This window comes from Bos indicus, chromosome 22 (assembly GCF_029378745.1).
Source record: "Bos indicus isolate NIAB-ARS_2022 breed Sahiwal x Tharparkar chromosome 22, NIAB-ARS_B.indTharparkar_mat_pri_1.0, whole genome shotgun sequence".
NCBI lineage: Eukaryota > Metazoa > Chordata > Mammalia > Artiodactyla > Bovidae > Bos > Bos indicus.
In genome coordinates, this window is record NC_091781.1 from 11,476,332 (window position 1) to 11,501,366 (window position 25,035).

A 25,035-nucleotide genomic window follows, 5' to 3' on the forward strand; every position below is an offset into this window, starting at 1 on the left:
GGCACTTAGTGTTCAGATGGAGCAGAGGCAGGACCAGCCTAGTGAGAACTGGCCCTGCGGAAGAACCACAGGCACTGAGGTAAGACCGCGCGTTTACTGTGTCTGCGGCACTCCCCCTCCACAGCGTCTGCCCCCAGGGACCACACGGCGGCCTCGTGGGCTGGGTGTGCCTCCGCACCCGCCCCTGTGCTGGGGCATCTGTTCGTGTTTTGTGTGCTCACAGCAGCTCGGGTGTCTTGACTTGCTATCCCTCCTGTGGTGTGGCACTGCTGCGGGAGCTGCACCTCTGCCCTGGCCACCGTCAGTTTCCGGGGTATTCAAAGACGGCGGCGGCTCCCATGCCAGTCCCGATGCACATGGACACCACCCCGTAGGCCCTGGGGAAGGAGACACACAGGTGGGGTGGAGGCTCGGCCACCAAGCTCTCGCTGGGAAGGCTGAGCTGGGTGCACCAGGGCCCAGAGGACGCCAGACCTCGGCGTGTGGGCCCCAGCCTGCCCCCCAGGCGCGCACACAGGGTGACAGATGCCTACTGCAGGCCAGGATCCCCCGTCTCCTCAGCTTGGAGCATGTGGGGGTACGTACACCTCCCCCTGATGCCCCCACGGGGCCAGCCTCACCTCTTCCCGCGGCGCTTCAGCTCGTTGAGCAGCGTGATAACCTGTCGAGCCCCCGTGCAGCCCAGCGGGTGGCCCAAGGCCACTGCACCCCCCAGAGGGTTCACCTTCTCAAGGGGGAGTTTCAGCTTCTCCACACAGTACACAGCCTGGGGGGAGGTGGAGCATCAGCTGTGGACCCCTCTCTGGTCCCCTTTGCCCCTCGCCCCCTGGCTCCAACTGGGGGCCCCAGGCCACACTGCAAAACAAAGGCTCACCTGACTAGCAAAGGCCTCGTTGATCTCAAAGATGTCCACGTCATCCACGGTCAGCCCTGCAGGCCCGGGGGAAAGACCTGAGCTGACCCAGCGGCCCCCTTAGTGGGATCCTCAGTCTCCCCAGGGGCCCTGCCCCATCCATGGCCTGTAGGCTGCCTGCTATGTCTGCCTTTCTTCAAGATGGGTGCGTGGAACCTGGCTGGGGGTCGGGGTGCTGGTCTTCACCCCCCTTCACTCTGCAGCACCCACAGGACCACCAGGCTCCTGTCCCCCGCCTGCCTCAGGCAGCAACAGCACGAGAAGCAGGAGTTGGATCTCAATCTCGGGGGTGAAAGAGCCGTCTTACCTGCTTTCTGCAAAGCCACAGGGATGGCATAGGCGGGGCCAATGCCCATGATGTCAGGTGGAACCCCGACCACTGCATAGGACCTCAGGACCCCAAGGATGGGAAGGCCCAACTCTTCTGCCTTGGACCTCCTGGCCAGCAGAATGGCAGCAGCCCCATCACTCACCTGGCTAGAGTTTCCTGGAGGCAAAGCACAGGGTTAGGGGGGCCTGGGGGCCATGCTGAGGTGGTCCACACCTTCCCCATCCACCCTGCCTGGTGGCTCCAGCACCCAGAGGAGAACACCCAGCGTGGAGCAGCCCCGTCTTACCAGCCGTGGTAGAGCCCCCGTCCTTAAAGGCGGGCTTCAGCTTGGCCAGGCCCTCCATGGTGGTGTTGGGGCGGATGCCCTCATCCTGGGCCACAGTGATGCTTTGCTCTGTGCCCTTGTCGTCACGGACCGTGGTGGTGACAGGCACGATCTCGGCCTGGAAACAGCCCTGTCTCTGGGCTCTGGCTGCCCTGCCAGCACCGTGGACAGCCAGGCTCAGGCTCACATGGGGTTACTTTCCTTCCTGGGGTCCCTCCCTGACGCCCCCACCCGCTGCCCTTTGGGACAGATGTGCAAGCTCAGGCTGCTAAGTGCAGGAACACACTTGCCTAGGGGAGCATGGAGAGGGCCTGGTGTGGCCCCCTACTACCCAACGAGGGGGAGCCCAAGCGTCACAGGCCTTTCTGGCCATCAGCCTTACCAGATCCTCCAAGGGGGAGGTTTGAGCAGGGGGCTCCCCTCTGAGCCCTTCACCCAAAAGGGATTAACCCAACCTGAGGCTGGAGTCCCAGGAATATTCGTGCTGGCTTCCGTGGACTTTCCGTTCCCTCCCACCAGCCCAATCCCATCTGTTTCCTGTTTCCACATATTTATAATGACATAGGACTTCCCTGTGGTCCAGCTGCTACAACTCCGTGCTCCCACTGCAGGGGGCCCAGGTTCGATCCCTGGTCAGTACATCCCACACACCACAACTGAAAGCCAGCACAGCCAAATAAATATTTTAAAAATAATAAAAATGACATACACTAAACTACTGGAGGAACCTTAGAATTTAAACAGTGTAAAAGCATAAGGCATTTTAGGGTGATTGTTGCAATCATATGCAAAGGCCCAGCGGCATTCCCAGGGGAAGAAGCCACAGCTTTTACCCGACTCTCTAGTGAGAGTTTGAACCCAAGTGGCTAAGAACCACTGCCTCAGAGAGGCCCACCTGGCTGGAGACCACTCCCTCTACAGCCACGTACAGGCGGAAAGACACTCAGTAAGACTATAATGGGACGTAGCGCTAAGTGCGCTGTGGCGCCATCCCTGGCCCACCTCCCTGCCTGGGGGGGAGGCTTAGAAACCACTTGCTGCCCAGCAGTAGCCTAGGGCGGCTCCATCTGACACCACCTGTGTGCTAAGTTGCTTCAGTCGTGTCTGACTCTGCAAGCGCACGGACTGTAGCCTGCTGGGCTCCTCTGTCCATAGAATTCTCTAAGCAGGAATACTGGAGAAGGTTGCCATTTTCTCCTCCAGGGGATCTTCCTGACCCAGGGATCGAACCGGTGTCTCATGTCTCCTACATTGGCAGGCAGGTCCTTTACCACTAGCGCCACCTGGGAAGCCCACTTAGAACAGCCTCAAAAGCTCTTTCTCCAGCCCTTTCAGCATCTCACCCCAGACAGCACTCACTTTTGCTGGGAAGCCAGTGCAAAGGTATCCTGCTTCTCCCGCGAAATGCCAAACTGCTCAGCCACATTCTCTGAGGTTATCCTAGAACACAGACGGGGAACACTGAGTCTGTGTGGGGCCCGGGGCTGCAGACGGGGCGGGGTGACCTGTGTCTCAGTGCCACCAGGCGCACAGGCAGGAGTCACCGTAGTTGGGACTTTAAGCGTGTATACCAGAGACCAGCACACAGGAGGGCCTGGGTGTGGCGCCAACTGGCCTGGCCAGCTTCTCCTGCACCTCAAGGGAAACTGCTTTCCTGTGAGGAGACGAGGACTCCCAGGTCCCCATGGGAGGCCACAGCCAGCTTTCTGCTCCCCGGAGCTGCAGCCTCCCCCCACAGGCCAGCGCCACAGCAGGGCCTCTGGCCCAGGCTTCTGGCTTTCCAGGCTTCCCTCAGAGAGGCTTCCCTCAGAGATGGTCCCCAGCTGTGGAGGCAGCCGCGCATCCCCTCACACGTCCTGTGGAGCCAGGACTCCCTGCCCACGGCCGCGGGGTGGCACTGGCTGCAGTGCTCAGCGGCTCTGCAACTATGGCGCCTCTGACGCCACCCTGTCAGGGCCCAATGCCCTCACCGGCATGGCTGGTGTGCAAATGCCTCCCGATTCCTCAACTTGAGGCCAAGGTTTTGAGGTGCAGCTGCCATCAGGCCTTGTGTGACTGAGGACCTTAGAGTGGGGGTGATAGTCTGGGCCATGCTTGGAAACCCAGGGGCACAGATGCACTGGGGGCTTCAGGAAATCCCATCCCCAGAGGCCCTTCAGAGCAAGCCAGGCCAGAGGCTGGGGGGCCACAAGGGGATCCAAGCTCCTGAAGCCCTGCTCCAGGCCAGGCAGGGAGCTGAGGCAGGTACTCACCCCATAGGAATCAGGCAGTCTCTAGCCTTCTCCTTCTCCACCAGGCGTGAAGTAATATTTCCAGGGTTCCCTCTGTCAGCTAGGGACATGGACTCCACCCTGAGGAGGAGGAGGTGATTAGCAGGCTCCCCACAGACAGCTGGGTGCCGGCAAGCACTGGGAAATAGCCAGGGAGCCCCGGGCCAGCCAGGCAGAGCTGGGGGTGCAGGGCTGCTGAGCCCCGCCTCCACCCCGACCCCCAGACCACCGCACAGTCCACGTGCCTGGGCAGGGCCTCCTCACTTCCCTAAGACAATTGCTCCGTCAGCCAGTGGCAGTTCCCAAGGAAAGCGGCCTAGCGTTGGCCACAGTGGGGAAAACACGTCTAACGAGCCCAGGCCCTGACCTCAGGGGCCACAGATCCAGAAGAGAGAAGAGACCAATATTCTAAAAGCCGCATGTCAAAGAGCAAGCTGACTTGTGTGGACGAGGAGGTGCCAGGAGCCGAGGGGAAGGCTGAGATCTCAAGTTAGTGTGGTCACAAAGGGCTTCCAGGAGGTGGCAGAATATAAGGCTTCAAAGGGTGGTAACATATAACTTTGCATGGTTTTCATGCGCCCAGCACTATTTGAAAAATCCTCCCAAGTATTAAGAGCGCTGTGAGCAATGCCAGGCCCAGAGAAGCTGAGTTAACTTGTCAGTGGGGACCAAATTTAGGTAGTCGGGCTCCAGAGCCCATTGCCACTTACAATATCCTGAGCCACTCGTCATGAGCAAAGTCTGAGGACCAGTCAACCTGTGACACGGGGGACTGTCCTGGCCCAAACCCTCAAACACTGTAATTTGGTCTTTCACGTGCTTGGGGACTCAAACTCCCCGTCAAACCCATGAAGGCTCCAACCTTCTCCTCAGTCCACACACACCCCCATCCATCGTCCAGTGGGAGAGCGAGAAGCCCGGGGACAGCCTGGTCAGTGGCCTTTGCCCCACCAAAGTCCCTGAGATGTGGCCTCTAGGTTTGCTGACACGGGCAGTACAGCCAGTGCCAACTGGCACAGCTCCAAGATGGCCCAGCAGGGCTCCGATGAAGAAATGCTCTGGAGAGGAACTGAGAGGCAGAGGGAGCGGGTCAGTATCCTGGGGCTGCCGGCCCCTCAAGCCTGCCGAAGCCCTGAAGGGGCCTGTGCTTCCAGCACCAGATGCCACCCCAGCCTCCCCTCCCTGGAGTGCCGCCCAGTACACGTGGGGCTCCGTGGGCTGCAGCTGAAGGAGTCACAGCTGACAGGGACCAAAGCACCACAGATCTGACCGTGTCCCTCAGAGCCCAGGAGGCAGTGGAAGTTTCCACCTTGGACAGGGCGAGGGGGCAGACAGCCTGTTAAATGAACAAACTAGTTCTAGAGCAGGCAGCTGTCCTGGGCTTTTGGGAACCAAAACTGCTTTTTCCATTCTCAGCAACCATCATGAATCAACAAGGGTTGCCACAGATGGGAACCCAGTACTGTGTCTTCTCAAAATGCTTGCCCACATCTCCAGCCTGACAGATTTCCAAGAAAAGAAAGCTCTTCAAAGCCAGTTTCCCCTGGTGTTGAGAGGTGTGAGCAGTTCCCAAACAGCCAGAGCTGGGGCTGATTCTAAGCAGAATTTGTAGGAACCAACTGGCAGCCAGCTGCCTGAAAGGGCTGGAGGGAGAAGCATGAACTCATAGCCTCTGAGAATTCAGGAGAGAACATTAGTTTCATTGTTGCAAGTTAGTTTATAAGCTCCAGCAGAAAGAAATTCTTACCCACAAGCCATGCCAATGTCATAAGACCCATTTCTGATGCCACCTGCAACAAAAGCATTTTATAAACATCTTTCCCCAGAGTCCATCTGTCTTGGGAACGGGGGAGCCTCTTCCCCACCTGGTCTCTAAGAGGGACTCAGCCCCAGCCTCCGAGATGGAGAGCCAGGAATGCTCAGAAAAGGCTTGGGGGCTGCAGTGGGGGGCTCTCTTCCATGCTTTCTGTGGGTACAGTCCTCTCAGAAATTACTACTTGCCCTGCAGGCAAGGACTCTGCTGACCCAAACCCATGGAGCCAGGACTAAGGCCAGGTCGTAGCCACGGGTGCCTACCCAGTCACAACTTACCAGCTATGCTGGCCACCGCCTGGAGCCCCGACGAACACTGCCTATTGACAGCTGACAAAGGCACAGTCTCCGGGATGTCACTGAAACAGGAAGCAAGAAAGTCAGCCCCCCTCTCTCTGCCCAGCGCTCAGGGAAAGCAGGCCCGGGCTCCTGGCCAGCCTGACTGCCCCTTTGTAGGGGAGTTGGGGGGAGGCCGGACAGAAAGACCAGGGGAACAAACAGGCAGCCCTGCCCGCACTCCAGGCGATTCACACTGGGCAAACCCATCTCTGCAGGCACTTGCGCCCCAGGCCCCACAAGCACATGCCCTTCCATCCAGGGATTCTCCTCAGCCAAGGCCAAGCTCGGCCCAAAGGCAAGAGAAGGCTGGCTGGGTCTTGTCTTGGCTTTGAAGGTTCAAAAGAGAAACTGGACAACCCTCTTTCTTCTAGAGCCAGGGTCTCCAGCCCTCAGACCATGGGTGAGTACCGGTCCTTGGCCTGTTAGGAATTGGGCACCGCAGGAGGCGGGTGGCAGCTGGTGGCCATGCCCATCGCCTGCACTACTGCCTGAGCTCCGCCTCCTGCCAGATCAGCCGCAGCCTTAGATTCTCATAGGAGCTCAAACCCTTCTGTGCATGAGCATTCAAGGGATCTAGGCTATGCGCGCCTTCTAAGAATCTAATGGCTGACAATCTGAGGTGGAGCGAGTCAGTGAGGTTAGGGTGGGGAGTGGCTGCAAATACACATCTGTCATTAGCAGAGAGGTCTGACCACACACGGACCATAACAAATCAGCTGCAGATTCATATCAGAGCCCTATTAGTGAGTGGCAAGCGACAGTTAAGCCATATCTGGTGGCAGGCTTTAAGTCAGAATCTGACACTTCAGTCCACCTGTGGCTCGCCCATTATTTTATTGACCACTTCCGTCTGGGCCTCTTTCCCACACTATGCACCTGTCTCAGTTTTCATAAGCCCACAAGCTAACCCTAGCCAAAATGAGTAGAAAGCAAACGTCGCTGGAGAGCTTCTTAAAAGGTGAGAAGACCCAATGATGAGAGAGCAGAAGATGCTTAAGACTGCCGACAAAAACGAAAGCTGCATTTAAAAGAAAATACCAAGAGCCCTAATTAAATTATGGGTTCATTACAACAAGTGACTCACAGTTTCCAAGCATGCTTTGTAACTGTGGTGACCAGCCATCCAACAAAGCTAAAAAACCTTCAAAACTGCTTTTCCACATGGAGACCAAGCACCCTGCATTAAAAGCCAAGCCCTTGGGACTCCCCTGGTGGTACAGTGGGTAGGAATCCGCCTGACAATGCAGGGCACACAGGTTTGATCCCTGGTCCAGCAATATTCCACATGCCTCAGAGCAGTGAAGCCCATGCGCCACAACTACTGAAGCCCATGTGCCCGGAGCCCCTGTTCCACGACAGAGTAGACCCCATTCCCCACAACTTGCGAAAGCCTGGGTGCAACAACAAAGATCCAGCACAACCAACATTACAGACAGACAGGCAAGCCTTTGGCATTTTTACAAAGAAAAAACTCAAAACATGAAGAACAGAAGCAATTGCTGAAGGCTACCACTCACTTCATCAAACGGACCTATACTGAGAGCATTATTCATAGTGGCTAAGTTTACAGCTAAAGTTAAGAAGCCCTGCTCTACTGGTAGAGTTGATCCTGCCTGACATCTGTTGTGAACTTTTAGAGGAGAGGCTGCAGTTTAAATGGTGGCACGTGTTCCTCTTTCAGACAGCACCATAACTAGACAAACTGATGAGAAGATTAATAGCAGCAGATGTTGTGCTGTGTGCCGTGCTTAGTCGCTCAGTCGTGTCTGCCTCTTTGCAAACCCACGGACTGCAGCCCGCCAGGCTCCTCTATCCATGGGATTCTCCAGGCAAGAATACTAGAGTGGGTTGCCATGCCCTCCTGCAGGGGACTCTTCCCAACCCAGGGATCAAACCCAGGTCTCCCACATTGCAGGTGGATTCTGTACCATCTGAGCCACCAGGAGAGCCCAACACAGTTGTTAAAGAGGATAAATGACTCCCCGAGGTACACAGACCAGGTTGGTGAGTCTATCGACTTTGACCACAAGGCAACAGAGCTTGTCTGTGCAATCTGTTTTTTAGGAGGATGTGTATGCGGATATGTTATGTGCCCTTTCGTTGCCAACCACACTACAGTTGCAGAACGATTCAAATCTTTGATTACATACCAGGAAAACTGAACTGGTCTTTTTGTGTCATGCATGAATGGAGCAGCTGCCATGACTGGATGGCTTTCTGGTTTCACTACTCAAGTCAAAGAGGTAGCTTCTGAATGTGAGTCTACACACCACATCCTCCATAGGGAAATGCTGGCTATGTGAAAAAGTCACCTGAACTTAGCAGTGTTCTGAGACGGGATTACAGTTATCAGCCACATTAAAGCGCTTGCCACAACTCATGTCTGTGCACAGAACTCTCTGAGGAGATGGACTCGGAGCACACGCGTCTTACACACAAGATCCCTGGCCAGAGTTACAAGAGCCGCTCCAGAGATTTCTTTTAGGAAAAGTCACCACATTTCAGTGACGCAGAGTGGATCACAAAACTTGCCTACTTTGAGTGACATACTTAACCTACTCAACGAATTCAATCTGTCATTTTAGGGTAGAATGACAACTGTGTTCAAGTTGGCAGATAAAGTGGCTGCATTCACAGCCAAACTGGAGTTACGTGGGCAATGGGTGAACATTGGGATTTTTCAACCATTAGCAGAAATTTTGAAACAGACTGAGCCAGCACCTTCCTTCTCCCAGCTGTTGCAGGATCACCTATCTCAGCTTTCAAGAGAGTCTGAGCATTACTTCCCAACCACAAAAGACCCCCGAACTGGGAAGGAATGGATCCACAACCCATTTGTGAATAAGCCAGGGAAATTGACTTTGGCTGTGCTAGAAGAGGATCAACTGCTTTAGACTGAAAATGATGGTGGCCTTAAAAGTCATGTGTCAGACAATTTCAAATCTCCACACTTTCTGGATTCAAATCAAGGCAGAATATCCTGAGATTTCCACAAAAGCACTGAAAAACCTGCTTCCATTTCCAATATCTAATCTTTATGAGGCAGGGTTTTCTGCAGTGACAGCAACCTACATGAGATTATGGAGTAGACCGGACAGAAGCAACACACGCTTTTCACACCACCCCCAGATGGGACTGTCTAGCTGTAAGAAAACACGCTCAGGGCTCCCATTGACTCTGCATTATGGTGAGTTGTATAATGGTCTCATTATACATCACAGTGTAATGATAATAGAAATAGTGTGTACTGTAAATTTAATGTGCTTGAATGATCCTGAAACCATCCCCCCATACACCAGTTCGTGGAAAAACTGGCCTCCACAAAACTGATCCCTGGTGCCGAAAGGATTGGAGACTGCTGCCCTAAAGAACAGAGAATACGCCTGTGGCCAGGACAGAGAACCAGTGCAAAAGAAATGTCTACAGTATGACAGAGGCCTAACAGGCCCAGGAAAAGAGGCTCCGCATCGCTAATTATTAGAGAAATGCAAGTCAGAAGTATAACGAGGTATCACTTCACACCAGTCAGAATGGCCATCGTTTAAAAGTCTACAAATAAATACCACAGAGGGTGGACAGAAAAGGAACCCTCCTACAATGTTGGTGGGAATGTAAGCTGGTGTAGCTACTATGGAAAACAGTATGGACGTGCCTCAAAAAGCTAAAAATAGAGTTGCCATCTGATCCAAGAATCCCGCTCCTTGGTGCACATCCAGACAAAACTCGAATTCAAAAAGACACGTGGATGAGAGGCAAGATAGATCCACCACATACCCAGGTAGGAAAAAAGAAAGAAGGGAAAAGGAAGAGGAAGTGGGATGGAACCTACACCCCTGAGGGTGAAGCTGAAGAAGAGAAGGTTCCTGCATGTGGGGAAGCCCCCTCAATGGCAGGGAGATCAGCTGGGCAGAAGGGGATCTTCGGAAACTCGGAGGAGAACACAGCAACCGGCAGGCAGGACGGAGAGACCTGCACAGATGGTCTGACCCAGCCCTCTGCGCCCCAGCCTGAGACACGTGTCCACTGGTGCACACGGGCTGGGTGTGGAAAGCAGACCTAGGGAGAGGACTGCCGTTGGCTGCCATGAGACAGCCTGAGGTGGTGGGAGTGAGGAGCTCTGCAACTGAGAACGCTCACGGAGGAAGCCGGGATCACTATACAAGCGAAGCCCCACTGCTGAGTGATGTGCAAAGGGTGGGGCCACCATTGAGCCTTTCTCCCAAGTGGCGACCCTACCTTCCTAGACACCTGGAAGGGCTCCAGCCAGGACAGGCTCTCAGGCCCCTCCCTGCCGGAGTGGGCTCACGTGCTCTGGGGCAGACTTGGGAGCAGGGACCAGAGGGTGACCCACATGCAGAGGTGGGGCTGAAACCGCAGCTGAGCCTCAGAGGCTGTGCAACTAAGGAAGAAGAGCTGCAATCTCTCCTCCCAGCGGCATGAACAGCAGATTTACACTCCACGATGGGATTATTTAACTTATATGCAGAATACATCATGTGAAATGCCAGGCTAGACGAAGCTCAAGCTGGAATCAAGACTGCCGGGAGAAATATCAATAACTTCAGATACACAGACGACACCACCCTTATTGCAGAAAGCAAAGAGGAACTAAAGAGCCTCGTGATGAAGGTGAAAGAGGACAGTGAAAAAGCTGGCCTAAAACTCAACATTTAAAAAAATAAGATCATGGCATTCAAACCCATCACTTCATGGCAAATAGGGGAAAAAATGGAAACAGTGACAGACTTTATTTTCTTGGGCTCCGATATCACTACAGACAGTGACGGCAGCCGTGAAATTAAGACACCTGTTGTTCCTTGGAAGCAAAGCCTAGACAACATATTAAAAAGCAGAGACATCACTCTGTTGACAAAGATCCGTATAATCAAAGCTATAGTTTTCCCAGTAGTCATGTACAGATGTGAGAACTGGACTATAAAGAAGGCTGGGGACCAAAGAATTGATGCTTGTAAACTGTGGTACTGGAGATGACTCTTGAGAGAGTCTCTTGGACAACAAGGAGATTAAACCAGTCAATCCTACAGGAAATCAACCCTGAATATTCATTAGAAGGACTGATGCTGAAGATGAAGCTCCAATACTTTGGCCACCTGATGGGAAGAGCAGACTCATTGGAAAAGACCGTGATGCTGGGAAAGATTGAAGGCAGGAGGAGAAGGGGATGACAGAGGATGAGATGGCATCACCAAGTCAATGGACATGAGTTTGAGCAAACTCCGGGAGATAGCGGAGGACAGGAAAGCCTGGTGTGGTGCAGTCCATGGGGTCGCAGAGCTGGACACGACTGAGAGACTGAACAACAATGGGCTTTGTGAACTCAGTGCCTGCAGAACATCTCCTGCAGCCCAGACAGGTCTAGCTTTTGCAGCTGAGAACTTTGTGGACATGCACACGCTGAGGTGGGGCCAGGGCAGAGTCTGAGCTGCTCCATAGCACCCCCAGGCAGTCCAGATCCATAATTACTGCAACCTGGGCCCTGACTTCAGTGGATGGATGCTGGTGGCCTGGTGAAAACAACACTGGAGAGACACCAGGGCCAACTGTGGCATTCCCACACTTACGATGGGCCTGAGAGACGTGCCAATGGCGTCATCTGAGAGCTCGCGCACGGGTGAAAGGTGACAGCAGAGCACACCCACGGTGAACAGCTCCGGAACGGGATACCCAGTGGTTTCTCTCTGAGGGGGGTGCTCCAACCCCGCTGCCTCATACCGCATATCACACACACAGTTAAGGAAGGGATCTGAGGGCCTCTACTCCAACACCTGGGGAGCAGACCGCGCCCTGACAGGCCGGTGCAACCACAGAGCAGAGAGGAGGCCCTGATCAATACCCAGCACAGGCTCTGCTCACTGCATCAGTCACACCCCCTGTCAGAGGGGACAGCACCAGCACACACTGAGGAAAGAGGTGGCAGACATACTATAAAGAGAGTTCTCGCACCAACAAATATTAAACACACGCAGACTACACAGGATGTTCCCACATAAAAAGAGCCCTCCAAGACAGTCTGTGGGGCTGGCCTTAGAAGGAAGAACCCCCAGCCTTGAAGGCCAGCAGGGCTTGAGGGCAGGAGCTCCACAGGGCTGGGGGAACAGAGACCCCCTCTCTGAGGGCACACAGCCAGTTTCATGTGCACTGGGCCCAGCTTAAAGCAGCACCTTTACAGGAACCTGGGCGAGGCCCACCTAGTGATCTTAGAGGGTCTCCTGGGGAGGCAAAGGGTGGCTGCAGCTCACTGGCTGAGGTTCAGGACAAGCACAACGACAGTGGAACCTCCAGGGAATATGATTGGTGTGAGCTCTCCTGGAGGCCCCCATTTTGGCACCAAGACCAGGGCCCAGCCAACAACCTGCAGGCTCCACTGCTGGAAAGCCTCAGGCCCAGCAACCAACTCTGCAGGAACACAGCCCCACCCAGCCATCAGAAGACAGGCTGCCTGGGCTTCCTGGGGGGCCAGTGATTGGGAGTCCGCCTGCCAATGCAGGGGACACGGGTTCCCATCCCTGGTCTGGGAAGATCTCACATGCTGCGGAGCAACTAGAGCTGTGTGCCACAACTACTGAAGCCCGGAGCCTGAGCCGTGCTCCACAGCGAGAGACGCCTGCGCGTGCAACTGGAGAGCAGCCCCACTTGCTGAGGACAGAGAAAGCCCACACGCATCAAGGAAGACTCAGCACCCAACACAGCAAAAAATAAAAGAGCAACAAATAACATACAAGGAATCCCCGTAAGGTTATCAGCAGCAACAATGCAGATCAGAAGACAGCAATATATTTAAAGTGATGAAAAGGAAAAACCCACAACCAAGAACACCCAGCAAGGTTTTCATTCAGATCCAACGGAGAAATCAAAAGCCTTACAGACAAGCAAAAGCTAAGAGAAGTCAGCACCACAAAACCAGCTAATTCCCTAACAAGAAAATAAAAAAATGGGAAAGCTCTCCAATAAAAGCAAACAAAGAAACAGGAAATCATCCACACACAAATAGGACGGCAAAACCAGCACCCATGACGGTCCAGTGGCTGGAGGTCCGCCTTGCAGTGCAGGGGATGTGAGTTCGATCTGTGGTCCACATGCCATGGCGTGACTAGGCCCACGCACCCCAGCTATGGAGCCTGAGCACCACGACAAAAAATCCCACTGCCACAACAGGGACCGACACTGCCGAATAAATAAGTTTTAAAAAAATCAGCAATCACGAGAAGAAGAGAGTACAACTGAAGGAAATAGGAACTACATTTGAAATTAAGAACCAGCAACTTAACCTTGTACATATACAGATCACTGCTGTATCGAAGCCTCATGGGAACTGCAAACCAAAACTACAACAGATTCACACACAGAAAAAGCAACGCAAACACAACACCAAAGATAGTCATCCACCCACCAGAGAAGAGAACAGAAGAAAGGAAGACCAACAAAAACAAATCCAAAACAATTACAAAAACGGCAGTAAGGTCGGGGGCGTGGAACTTCCCTGGTGGTCCAGGGCTTGAGAATTCACCTTCCAATGCAGGGGATGGGGTGTGATCCCTGATCAGGGAACTAGGATCCCACAGGGCAACTGAGCCCATGCACCACAACCAGAGAGAAGCCCTCGTGTGACAATGAAGATGCCATGTGCCAAGACAAAGACCTAATATAGCCAAAAATAAATAAAAAATATTTAAAAAAGAAAACGGCAATAGGAACACACATATGGATAATCACCTCAAATGTAAATGATTCAAATGCTCCAACCAAAAGACACAGACTGGCTGAATGGATACAAAAACGAGACCCACATACATGCTATCTATAAGAGACCCATTTCAGACCTAGGGACACATACAGCCTGAAAGTGAGGGAGTGGAAAAAGATATTCCATGCAAATGGAAATCAAAAGAAAGCTGGAGTAGCAATACTCATATCAGATAAACTAGATTTTTAAGAGAAGACTGTTACAAGAGACAAGGAAAGACAGTATATAATAATCGAGGGATCAATCCAAGAAGACATAACGACAATGTAAATATGTATGCACTCAACACAGGAAGACGTCAATGTTTAAAGCAAATGCTAACAGCCATAAAAGTGAAAACTGAGCATGAAAACATGCTCACCTCGGTCACGGCCGCTGTGGGAGGTGGGAGGGGCCTGCCAGGGGCTGGGCAGCCTCAGCCGGACCCGACCCTGTGGACAGTCCATCACCAGACTGCACACTGGCACAGAGCTTACCACCTCTCACCGGAGGACAAATCCTCCCTATGATTCCTGAGGGTCCTCTTGACCCGCTTGTGAGAGGCACCGTGGTATAGGCACCGTACCAGAGAGTCTCAGGTTCGAACCTCACCTCCATCAGTGCCACTACTGTGAAGCCCTGGCCAAGTCACTTAACCTCTCTGAGCCTCATCTGCAGGCTTTCAGGAAACAGAAACTGCTACGGTAGGTCAAGTCGGCCAAAGCACTTCCACCCTCACCCTCCTCCCCATATGGCCCACCCCAAGGCCAGACAGGATATGGAGGGTGCCCTTCCACTCTCGACCCTCAGGACATCACAGCCAGGTTCTCCATTTTACAGCCACGCAGCTGAGGCCCAGAGAGGCAAAGGGACTTGCTGCAAGTCACACAGCCAGTGAATGTGGGATGGAATCAGGACTGACCCCAGATTGGGCAATAATTCTTACATGAAGCCGCAAACAGTTCTTCCGCAGAGATTGGTGACACCGCAAGAACAGAATCCTACGTGCAAATCAGAGAGCACTGGGACTGGATGACCAAGGCTGATACAATTCACTGCTAGAGATTCCACAACACTGGTTCCAGCCAGGAGTCTCCTGGCATACGACTGCTAAATAATGGCTTCAAACAAACCAATGGGAGCCACAGACCAGACACTGCGATAAGACAAGATCACCTTTCTCCAGTTGTGGAATGTGGGTTCAGTAACCCTGCACACTCAAAGGCCTTTTTTTACGAAATGTCCTGACGCACGCAGAGGTAGAGAGAATACTATAATGAACTCCCACATACGAATCACCCAGCTTCCTCTATTGTCAACACTGGTTAACAGTGCTTCCTTTCTCCCCCTCCCACATCTTTCCCAAGGCTGGAGTGCTTAAAGCAAATCCCAGATGCAGTGTCCTCTCACTAGTAACCCGTTCAACCTGCCAAGCCAACAAACGACATTGTTTTTATATAACTGGCATGCCAGTGTCACACCTAACAAAAAATAACAATAACCCTTAAATAATCTAATATTTAGTCCATGTTCAAGTTTCCCAGATTGTGTCAAAGATGTCTGTTTGCAATTAGAAGAGCGTTCACAAAATTCATTTTGCTCCAAATTCTACAACTATGGCATTTCACATGTTCTACTTCCAAGAAGGGCTGTAGGAGGCACAGAGATAGGAAATGCATCAATACCGCCTCTGAAAAGCTCCAGCTGTGTGCTGAACACAGACTAGCTCACAGTAGGCCCTCAAGATGAGGCCAGGTTCCCTCTTAACCTCTGTACCCGGTCCAGCAGCCCTGGGGAGGGTGGGCCCTACCTGTGTACCATGGAATATTACTCAGCAATGAAAAGGAATAGGCTGCTGACACAACAATCTGAATGAAATCTACAAAGAATTATTCTGAGTGAAAAAAGCCAATTCCAAAAGGTTACAATCGGTGTGGTTCCCTTTATATACCTTTCTTGAAATAAAATTACAGAAATAGAGATTAGTGGTTGCCAGGGATAAGGGAGCAGAGGAGTGAGAAGGAAAGTGGGTGTGGCTATAAGACAGGCCTTGTGGTAGTGGAAATGTTCTGTAATTTGATGGTATCAATGTCAATATCATGGTTGGGAAATTGTACAATAGTTTTTCAAGATGTTCCCTCTGGGTGAAACTGGGGAAAAAGTACGCGAGGGTCTCTGTATTCTTTCTTAAAACTGCATGTGATTATCTAAATATACTGTCTCAAAATAAAAAGTTTAATTTTAAGGAAAAAAGGGAAATCGACAGTAATACAATAATAGTAGGGGACTTTAACACCCACTTACACCAATGGGACAGACGACCCCGATAGAAAATCAGTAAGGAAACATATTAAACCAGATGGACTTAATTGATATTTATAGAGCATTCCATCCAAAAACAGCAGAATATACTTTATTCTCCAGTGCACATGGAACCTTCTCTAAGGCAGATCACATCTGGGGCCACGAATCACGCCTTGGTAAATTTAAGAAAACTGAAAACATATCAAGCATCTTTTCCAGCCACAAGGCTATGATATTAGAAATCAATTACAGGGAAAAACTGTGAAAAACACAAACACATGCAGGCTAAACAACATGTTACTAAACAACCAACAGATAACTAAGGAGATCAAGGAGCAAATTTAAAAAGTACCTAGAAACAAAGGACAAAACAGCAATCCAAAACCCATGCAGTGCAGCAAAGGCACTCAAAAGAGGAAACTTTACAGTGATTATCTCAGAAAACAAGAAAAATCCCCGATAAACAACCTAACCTTATGCCTAAAGCACCCAGAGAAAGAAAAGCAAATAAAACACAAACTTAGTAGAAGGAAAGAAATCATAAACATCAGAGGAGAAATAGAGACAAAGAAAACAATACGAAAGATCAATGAGAGTAGCAGCTGGTTCTTTAAAGATAAACAAAATTGACAAAATTGATAAATCTTTAGCTAGACTCATCAGAAAAAAAGGGAGCGGGCTCAAATCAATAAAATGAGAAATGAAAAAAGTTACAACTGATGTCAAAGAAATACAAAAGATCATAAGAGACTACTACAAGCAATTATATACCAATAAAATGGACAACCTAGAAGAAATGGACAAATTCTTAGAAAGGTACTACCTTCCAGTTGAACCAGGGAGAAATGAGAAATTCAAACAGACCAATTACAAGTACTGAAATTGAAACTGTGATTTAAAAACTTCCAACAAACAGAAGTGAATTCTTCACAGGTGAATTCTATCAAACATTAAGAGCTAGCACCTATCCTTCTGAAACTCTTACAAAAAACTACAGAGGAAGGAACACTCCCAAGTTTATTCTATGAGACCACCATCACCCTGATACTAAAACCAGACAAATACCAACAAAAAAAAAGAAAATTACAGGAATTCCCTGGTGGTCCAGTGGTTAAAAATCAATCCACCTGCCAATGCAGGGGACACGGGCTCAATCCCTGGTTCGGGAAGATTCTGCATGCAGTGGGGCAACTAAGCCCGTGGGCCACACCTACTGAGCCCTCTCTCTGGAATCTCCAAGTCACAACCACTGAAGCCACCACAGTGAGAAGCCCACGCACCGTGATGAAGAGCAGCTCCTGCTCACTACAACCACGGACAATCCTGCACGCAGCAATGAAGGCACAGCGCAGCCAAAACTAAAATTCTTTAAAAATGAATTATTTATCTTTAAATTTCTTAATTAATTTATTTTTGGCTGTGCTGGGTCTCTGTTGCTGCGCGGGGGCTTTTTCTGGCTGCAGCACGCAGGCTTCTCACTGCCATGGCTTCTCTTGTTGCAGAGCACTGGCTCTAGACACGTGGGCTCAGCACTTGCAGCATTCAGCTTAGTTCCTCCGCAGCATATGGAATCCTCCCGAATCAGGGATTGAACCTGTGTCCCCTACACTGGTGGCAGATTCTTAACCACTGGACCAGCAGGTAAGTCCAATAATAAATAAATTTTTTTAAAAAGAATAAACTGGAGAGAGAGACTATTTAAAGAAAAAAGGAAAGAAAATTACACGCTAACATCACTGATGAACACAAAATCCTCAACAAAAAAATCCTCAACAAAATACTAGCAAACCGAATCCACCAACACATTAAAAGGATCATAATTCATGATCAAATGGAATTTATCCTAGGGATGCAAAGGATTCTTCAATACATGCAAATCAATGTGATACACCACATTAACAATCTAAAGAATAAAAACCATTATGATCATCTTGATAGATCCAAAAAAAGCTTTTGAGAAAATTTAACATCCATTTATGATAATAACTCTCCAAAAAGTAGGCTTGGGGGAACCTACTTCAACATAATAAAGGCCATATACGACAAACCCACAGCTAACATCATTCTCAACAGTGAAAAACTGAATGAATTTTCTCTAAGATCAGGAACAAAATAAGTAGCTCACTCTTGCCACTTTTATTCAACATAGTTTTGGAAGTTCTAGCCACATAATCACAGAAGAAAAAGAAATAAAAGAATCCAAGTTGGAAAAGAAGAAGTAAAACTATCACTGTTTGCAGATGACTTGATACTATACACAGAAAATCCTGAATACTCTACCGGAAAACTACTAGAGCTCATCAATGAATCAGTAATTATGCAGGATACATAATTAATACACAGAAATCTCTTGCATTCCTATACACTAACAATGAAAAATCAGAAAGAGAAATTAAGGAAATAATCCCATATACCATCACATCAAAAAGAATAAAATACCTAGGATTAAAATTACCAAAGAAGGCAAAAGACCTATACTGTACTTACAAAACTATGAGATGCTGATGAAAGAAATTAAAGATAGCACAGACAGAAGAGAGATATACTATGTTTTTGGATTAGAAAACTCAATATTATCAAAATGACTATACTACCCAAAGCAATCTACATATTCAATGCAATCTCTGTCAAATTACCAATGGCATTTTTCACAAATTAGGAAAAAAAAAATGACGATTTGTATGAAAATACAAAAGATCCTGAATAGCCAAAGCAATCTTGAGGAAGAGAAACGAACCTGGGCCCAGTGCAGGGGTCCTCGGTGCGATTCCTGGCCAGGGAACTAGATTCCACCTGCCGTGACTGAGAGGTCACGTGCGGCAACTGAAGACCCCACAGGCCACAGCCAAGACCCAGTGCAGCCACACACACAAGCGTGCAGTGGAGCACCGCTACAAATGGTGTTTTTAAAAAACAGAGAAATGGAGCTGGGGGATTCTTCAGACTATACTACTAAACTATATTAATCAAAACAGTTCTGGTACTGGCACAAAAACAGAAATACACATCAATGGCACAGGATAGAAAACCCAGAGATAAGCCCACGCACCTATGGTCACCTCATCTATGACAAAGGAGGCAAGGACACAGAATGGAGAAAAGACACTCTTCAACACATGGTTCTTGGAAAACTGAACAGCTCCATGTATTAATAAAAAATGAAATTAGAACTCCCTTTAACACCATACACAAAAATAAATACAAATGGGATAAAGACCTAATTGGCCAGATGCTACAGAACTCTTAGAGGAAAATATAGCCAGAACACTCTCTGACACAGATCGCAGCAATATCTTTCTTTGATTCACTTCCCAGAGTAGTAAAAATAGAAAAAAAAAAAAAAAAGAAAGAGACCAAATTAAACTTAAAAAGCTTTTGCACAGCAAAGGAAACCATAAACAAAATGAAAGACAACCCACAGAATGGCTGAAAATATTTGCAAAGTGACCAATAAGAAATTTATCTTCAAAATACAAAAACAGCTCCATGCAGTTCAATATTAAAAAAAAAAAACAAACCTAATCAAAAAATGGGCAAAAGATCTAAATAAATATTTCTCCAGAGAAGACATACAGATAGCCAAGAGGCACATGAAAGGCAGCTCAACCTCACTACTTATTATAGAGTAATGTAAATCAAAACTACAATGAGGCATCATTTCACACTGGTCACAATGGCCATCATCAAAAAGTCTACACAGTAAATGCTGGAGAGGGCATGGAGCAAAGCAAACCCTCCTGCACTGCTGATGGGAATGTAAACTGGTGCAACCACCATGGAAAACAGTATAGTGGTGTCTTTATAAAGCTAACAATGATCTGGCAATCCCACTCCTGGGCATATATTTGGAGAAAGCCATAACTCAAAAAGATACATGTACTCCAACCTTGACTGCAGCACTGTTTACATTTAGCCAAGACACGGAGGCTGCCAAAATGTCCATCATCAGAGGAGTGAGTGAAGAGGTGGTACGTATATACGATGCAATACTGTTCAGCCACGAAAAAGAAAAAATAACCCCATTTGCAGCAGCATGGGCAGACCTAGAGATGATCACACTAAGTCAGACAGAGAAGGACAAATACATGACATCACTTGTACGCGGGACCTAAAAAATGATACAAATGAACCTACTTACAAAATAGAAACACACTTGGAAAACAACTTTATGGCTACCAAAGGGGAAAGGTGGGGGGAGGGATAAATTAGGGGTTTGGGATTAACATATACACACTACTATATATAAAATAGATACATCATCAAGGACCTACTATATAGCACAGGGAACTTGACTCAATAATCTGTAATAACCTATATGGGAAAAGAATGAATATATTTATATGTATAACTGCATAACTTTGCTGTACACCTGAAACGAGCACAACATTGTAAATCAACTGTACTCCAATATAAAACAAAAAATTAAAATTTAAGAGTCTACAAATAACAAATCCTGGCTAGGGCGTGCAGAGAACAGAACCCTCCTACATTGCTTGTGGGAATGTAAATTGGAGCAGCCACCAGGGCAAACAGTATGGAGGGCACTCAAAAAGCTAAAATTAGCCTTGCCGTGTGATTGGGCGATCCAACTCCTGGGCCCACATCCATTCAAAACTATAATTCAAAAAGATACATGCATCCCAGTGTTCACTGCAGCACCATTTACAAGAGCCAAGACATGGGAGCAACGCAAACGTCCATCAGCAGAGGACTGGATAAAGAAAATGCGATAGGTGTATACAGTGGAATATTACTCAGTCATAAAAAGAATGGAATAACGCCACATGCAGCAACACGGATGGACCTGAAGAGAGACTGTCACACTGAGGGAAGTCAGTCAGACAAAGAAGGCCACATACATGATATCGCTTCCACGTGGAATCTAAGATATGACACAAATGAGCTTATCTTCAAAACAGAAATGGACGCCCAGAGAACAGACTTGTGGTGGCGGCAGTGATTAGGGCAAGGATGGCATGGGAGTTCGGGGCTGACAGACCCAAACGATTACATAAAGGTGGATAAACAACAAGGTCCTCCTGTGCAGCACTGGGAACTACAGTCACTATCCCGTGATGAACCGTAACGGAGAAGGATATTTTTTTAAAAAGAATGTATATAAACATATGTGTACCTGAATCATTTCGCTATACAGTAGAAGTACAACATTGTAAATCAACTATGCTTCAATTTAAAAAAAAAAGAATGTCTAAAATATGAGGCCAGAAACCATCCCTACTCTCAGCCTGTATGCTCCCACCATTCTCTATGGAAAGCCTGTTCCCAGCTGGACAAAGAACCCTGACATGTACTAGGTATTCTAACATCCCTCCTTCGGGTGGGTTCCCCCAGGCTTTCACACGGGTTTCAGCCCTAGAAGCTGGTGGAGCCACCTCTGCCAATGTAATCTGAGCTGGGAATGGGTACAAAGTCCTGCGCAAATCCCGAGACCCATGGACTCAGAACCTCGGGGTGAAACCTGCTGATTCTAGCATGTGACCAGAGTTGGGAACCTCTCGACTAGAGGCCAGGCCAGGCTTTGCTGAGACCTTCTTGGGTAGAGAATGTCCTAGGCACCTGTAGCCTGTTTACCCTTCCCAGGTCCCCTAACACCCTACTGCTTAGGTACTGCCCCTTCACCCAATCCACCCAGTGATCAGTAAACACTGACTCAGTGTGAGGGATGCTGACATGCTTATAATACAGCGCCCGAGAGGACGCCCAACCACACACAGAAAGTGAATTAACTAGCCACATCTACAGCAACAGAGCAAGACAGCAAAGCACATCAAAAGGAAGCGCGTAGCCAGCGACTGGAAAAGAAGCCCTCTTGCTAAGCCTTGGGTGCTCAGGGAAGTCTGGTGAAAACGGTGACACTGTTTGGGCAGAGTTTAACTAGCGAGGAGAAGGGCGGCAGGGACAGTACTGCATGGCAGACAGGGTGGCTTAAAGCAGCAGCGGCAGGTAGATAAGACTGGAAGGCAAATCTGGAGGCAGATCGAGGAATCTTTTGAAGTCTAGGCTAAGCACTCTGAATGTCTCCTAGTCTCCACATCCTTTGTCATTTTCCTGTTCCTTCACTAGTTCATGTTCCTATTGTTGCTTATCCATGCAACTGGGATTATAGACCTAAGCGGTTCTTAAATCTACACATGAAAATAATTTAAAGCTCCTCCCCTATCTTAGGACAAGAGGTAAAGGGCGATTCACCAGGGTACCTTCTGGGCGACCCCTGGGTTCTGGCCCATTCCTAAGTTTCTGTGGATGAGCTCTGCTTTGGAGGCGCCAGCTTGCCCAACTAGCATTTAAAAAGCTCTCTTCAGTGTGCCAACCTGGATATTTACCTGTAAATATCCAGGCAAAGTTCACACTTACAAAAGCCAAAGCAACAAGTTGACTTCAACTTAAGAAAGACTGGGCCACAGTGAACTTTCTGCTCCAGGCCCAAAGGCTGTTTGTCCTGGCTCCGCACTAGTAAACACACTCTCCTTTCAAAGTGGGGGAAAGGTGGCATCCAGAAAAACAGGGTGCTGAGCACCCTGGCTGTGTTCGGGTCTGGAGTCCACCAGACCCTGATCTTCTCCCACCAGCAGGCTGAGTTCTCTGGGGCCGGAGCCCAAGCAAGTCTGAATAGTCAACCCAGAGCAAGAACCAGAAAAGTTTACCTCAGAAACTGGGCAATTCGGGCCATGGTCGCTCCGGCCCCAGGCTGAAGCACGTTTCCTGTGGACAGCAAACCTCCAGTCAGTGCCAGGTGGTGCTCTGGGCACTAAGGCACGGCTGTGACGACCAGAGCGGGGGCATTCCAAATCCTCCTTCAGAACCACTGGAACGTCAAGGTCTGGAGCGGCGTGAGCCAGCTACACAGCAGCGTGTGCTGGTCAGACACTAGATCCAGTCCCTGAGAGGCCCCCGGTGCCCTGCCCAAGCACCCTGCTTTTCCAAATCAGCACACTCTGGGCAGGTCGCCTGCCTTTAAAGGTAACACGGAAAGAAGAATGTAGTGCAAAGCTTGAAGTCGGAGGAGGCAGTCCTGTCAGTTAGGAAAGTGTTTCTGAAAATGCACACCTCCTTGAGTGTCCTCCACCTACTCACACTCCAGGGGTTGAACAGTGATCCCCCACCTAGGGGTAGCACCTCTGTGATGAGACTCTTACCATATAATGTTAGGTTCCAGGCTAAGGTGGGAAGCAGAGGTGGGGGAAAAGATTATACTAAAGGTCAAGAGGCCCTAGATTCAAGTCCAAGCTCTGCTGCAAATCCCCCAGGCAGTTTCTCAATTATTAACTGCAAAGCTGGACTTTGATGGTTTTTCGATGCTCTCTCTGTTCTACCCTGGCATAGACAGTACATCAGGATGGGTAGAGAAACCCAGTCTCCTGTCCCTTAGGGTGTTCTCAAACCCTGGCACCAAAACTCTGGCGTGAAAATGTTTGTCCCTTGCGATTCCTACTTCCTATCGTACTTAATATGAAGAATGTGCTTGGAGCCGGCACAAAAAGTGCCTGGAAGCAGGGGTGGGAGGGGTGGTGGAGTCTGTAGCCCTAAAGAGACCATTACACTTATCTGCGTGCAGTCCGTCGCCGTTCCCCTCACTGAAGACGCCTGGAAAGCGCCTGAATGGAGGGAGGTGTTTGAGGAGCGCTTTGACGGGATGGGAAGGCGAGGATCGAGCGCAGGGCCAGGGTAGTGCACTCACCCACGCAGATATCTCCCAGCTGGGCCGGGCTCAGCTTGACGTCCTGGAGAACCGCGGTCATGACGGCGGAGAGAAGCTCGTCGGGGGTGGTGTCCTACAGCCGAAAGAGCGACCGCTAGGATCCCGAGTCGGGACCCCAGCTACCAAAGCCTCGCCCTCCCCCAAAGGGGCAGAGCGGTCACAGCTCGAGCGCAAAGCCACCACCGACGCCGAAAGGAAACGAACGGAGGAGCCAGACCCCAGCCCACCCCGGGCCTCCATCTCACACCTGGCTCTCGAGCCCAGGTGCCTCACCTTGAAGCCGCCGCGGCCCGACCGGCCAATGGCCGTGCGCCGCCCGTGCACCACCACGACATCCTCTGCGGACGCCCGCCGCGCGCCGCTCCAACACGGGGTGGCCTGCGGCTCCGGGTCCGAAGCGGGCCGGCCCTTCAGGTGACCCAGCACCACCTGCAGCCTCCGCATTGCGCAGCTCGGCGGGGTAAACTCTCAACCAGCCAGGAAGAGAGGGCAGCAACCAACAGACCGTGGCTCACGCAGGCGCGGGACCTTACTTCTGACCCACGGATATCTAAGTCCCACCCACAGACCTACTGGTCTGACTGGCCTTTCCCTCTAAAAGTCCCGCCCATCTCCCCGCCTCAGCCAACCTCTGGTTGGCGAGCCTGCCTGAGGTCCCGCTCCAATCCGCAAACCGAGCTTCCCAAAGTTAGATCTCAGAGGGTCTTTTCACTCAAAGCCCCGCCCACAGTAGCCTACGCCTGCCAACCGGGAGGTGGACTTTTCTGAAGCCTAACGCAGAAACGCAGACAGGAATCCTTTCCACTTGCAGCCCCACCTACTGCCAAACCGCAGGCGGGTTTGCAGGAGCACCTTTGGTTTCTTGAAGAAAATTTCACCATTGCCGGGGGTCCCTTTCCCTACAACCCTGCCCACTGCCCGCCCACCAAACAGATGGCGAATTGTCAGGAGCGCTGCCTACAGTTTCTTAGCCGGGAAAGAGGCGCCGGGGCCTCTCGTTCCTCTTCTCCCTTCCTAACCTTCTCTGCTGTCTCCCCCAGGCTGGGAGACCGAGATAATTCCGAGATGCCACAGAGCCTACCTTGACGTGTTTGGGCTCTCCTGGGAAGTCTTTCGAGAAGACTGAGGGAATCTGGGATTCTGGGGTGGCAGGAGAACGGATTGTACAAAGATGTGACGGGACTCCGTATCTGGAGAAAGAGCCATATACATACATCAGTCCAGTTCAGTTCAGTTCAGTTGCTCAGTCGTGTCCGACTCTTTGCGACCCCATGAAT

The 25,035-nt window shown here is 50.1% G+C and overlaps 1 protein-coding gene across 1 annotated transcript; it reads right to left on the reverse strand.

The window, feature by feature from the left end:
- Positions 1-75: 75 nt before the first annotated feature.
- On the reverse strand, positions 76-24,299 carry ACAA1 (acetyl-CoA acyltransferase 1). The gene is made up of 12 exons (XM_019984817.2): positions 24,032-24,299; positions 23,738-23,831; positions 22,704-22,761; positions 5,931-6,010; positions 5,587-5,629; positions 3,822-3,920; positions 2,929-3,009; positions 1,531-1,721; positions 1,221-1,400; positions 875-930; positions 621-766; positions 76-377 (listed from the first exon to the last, which is right to left on the reverse strand). The coding sequence occupies exons 1-12, from the start codon at positions 24,200-24,202 to the stop codon at positions 302-304; spliced, it is 1,275 nt and encodes a 424-aa protein (XP_019840376.1). The 5' UTR covers positions 24,203-24,299; the 3' UTR covers positions 76-301.
- Between the last annotated feature and the right edge of the window lie 736 nt (positions 24,300-25,035).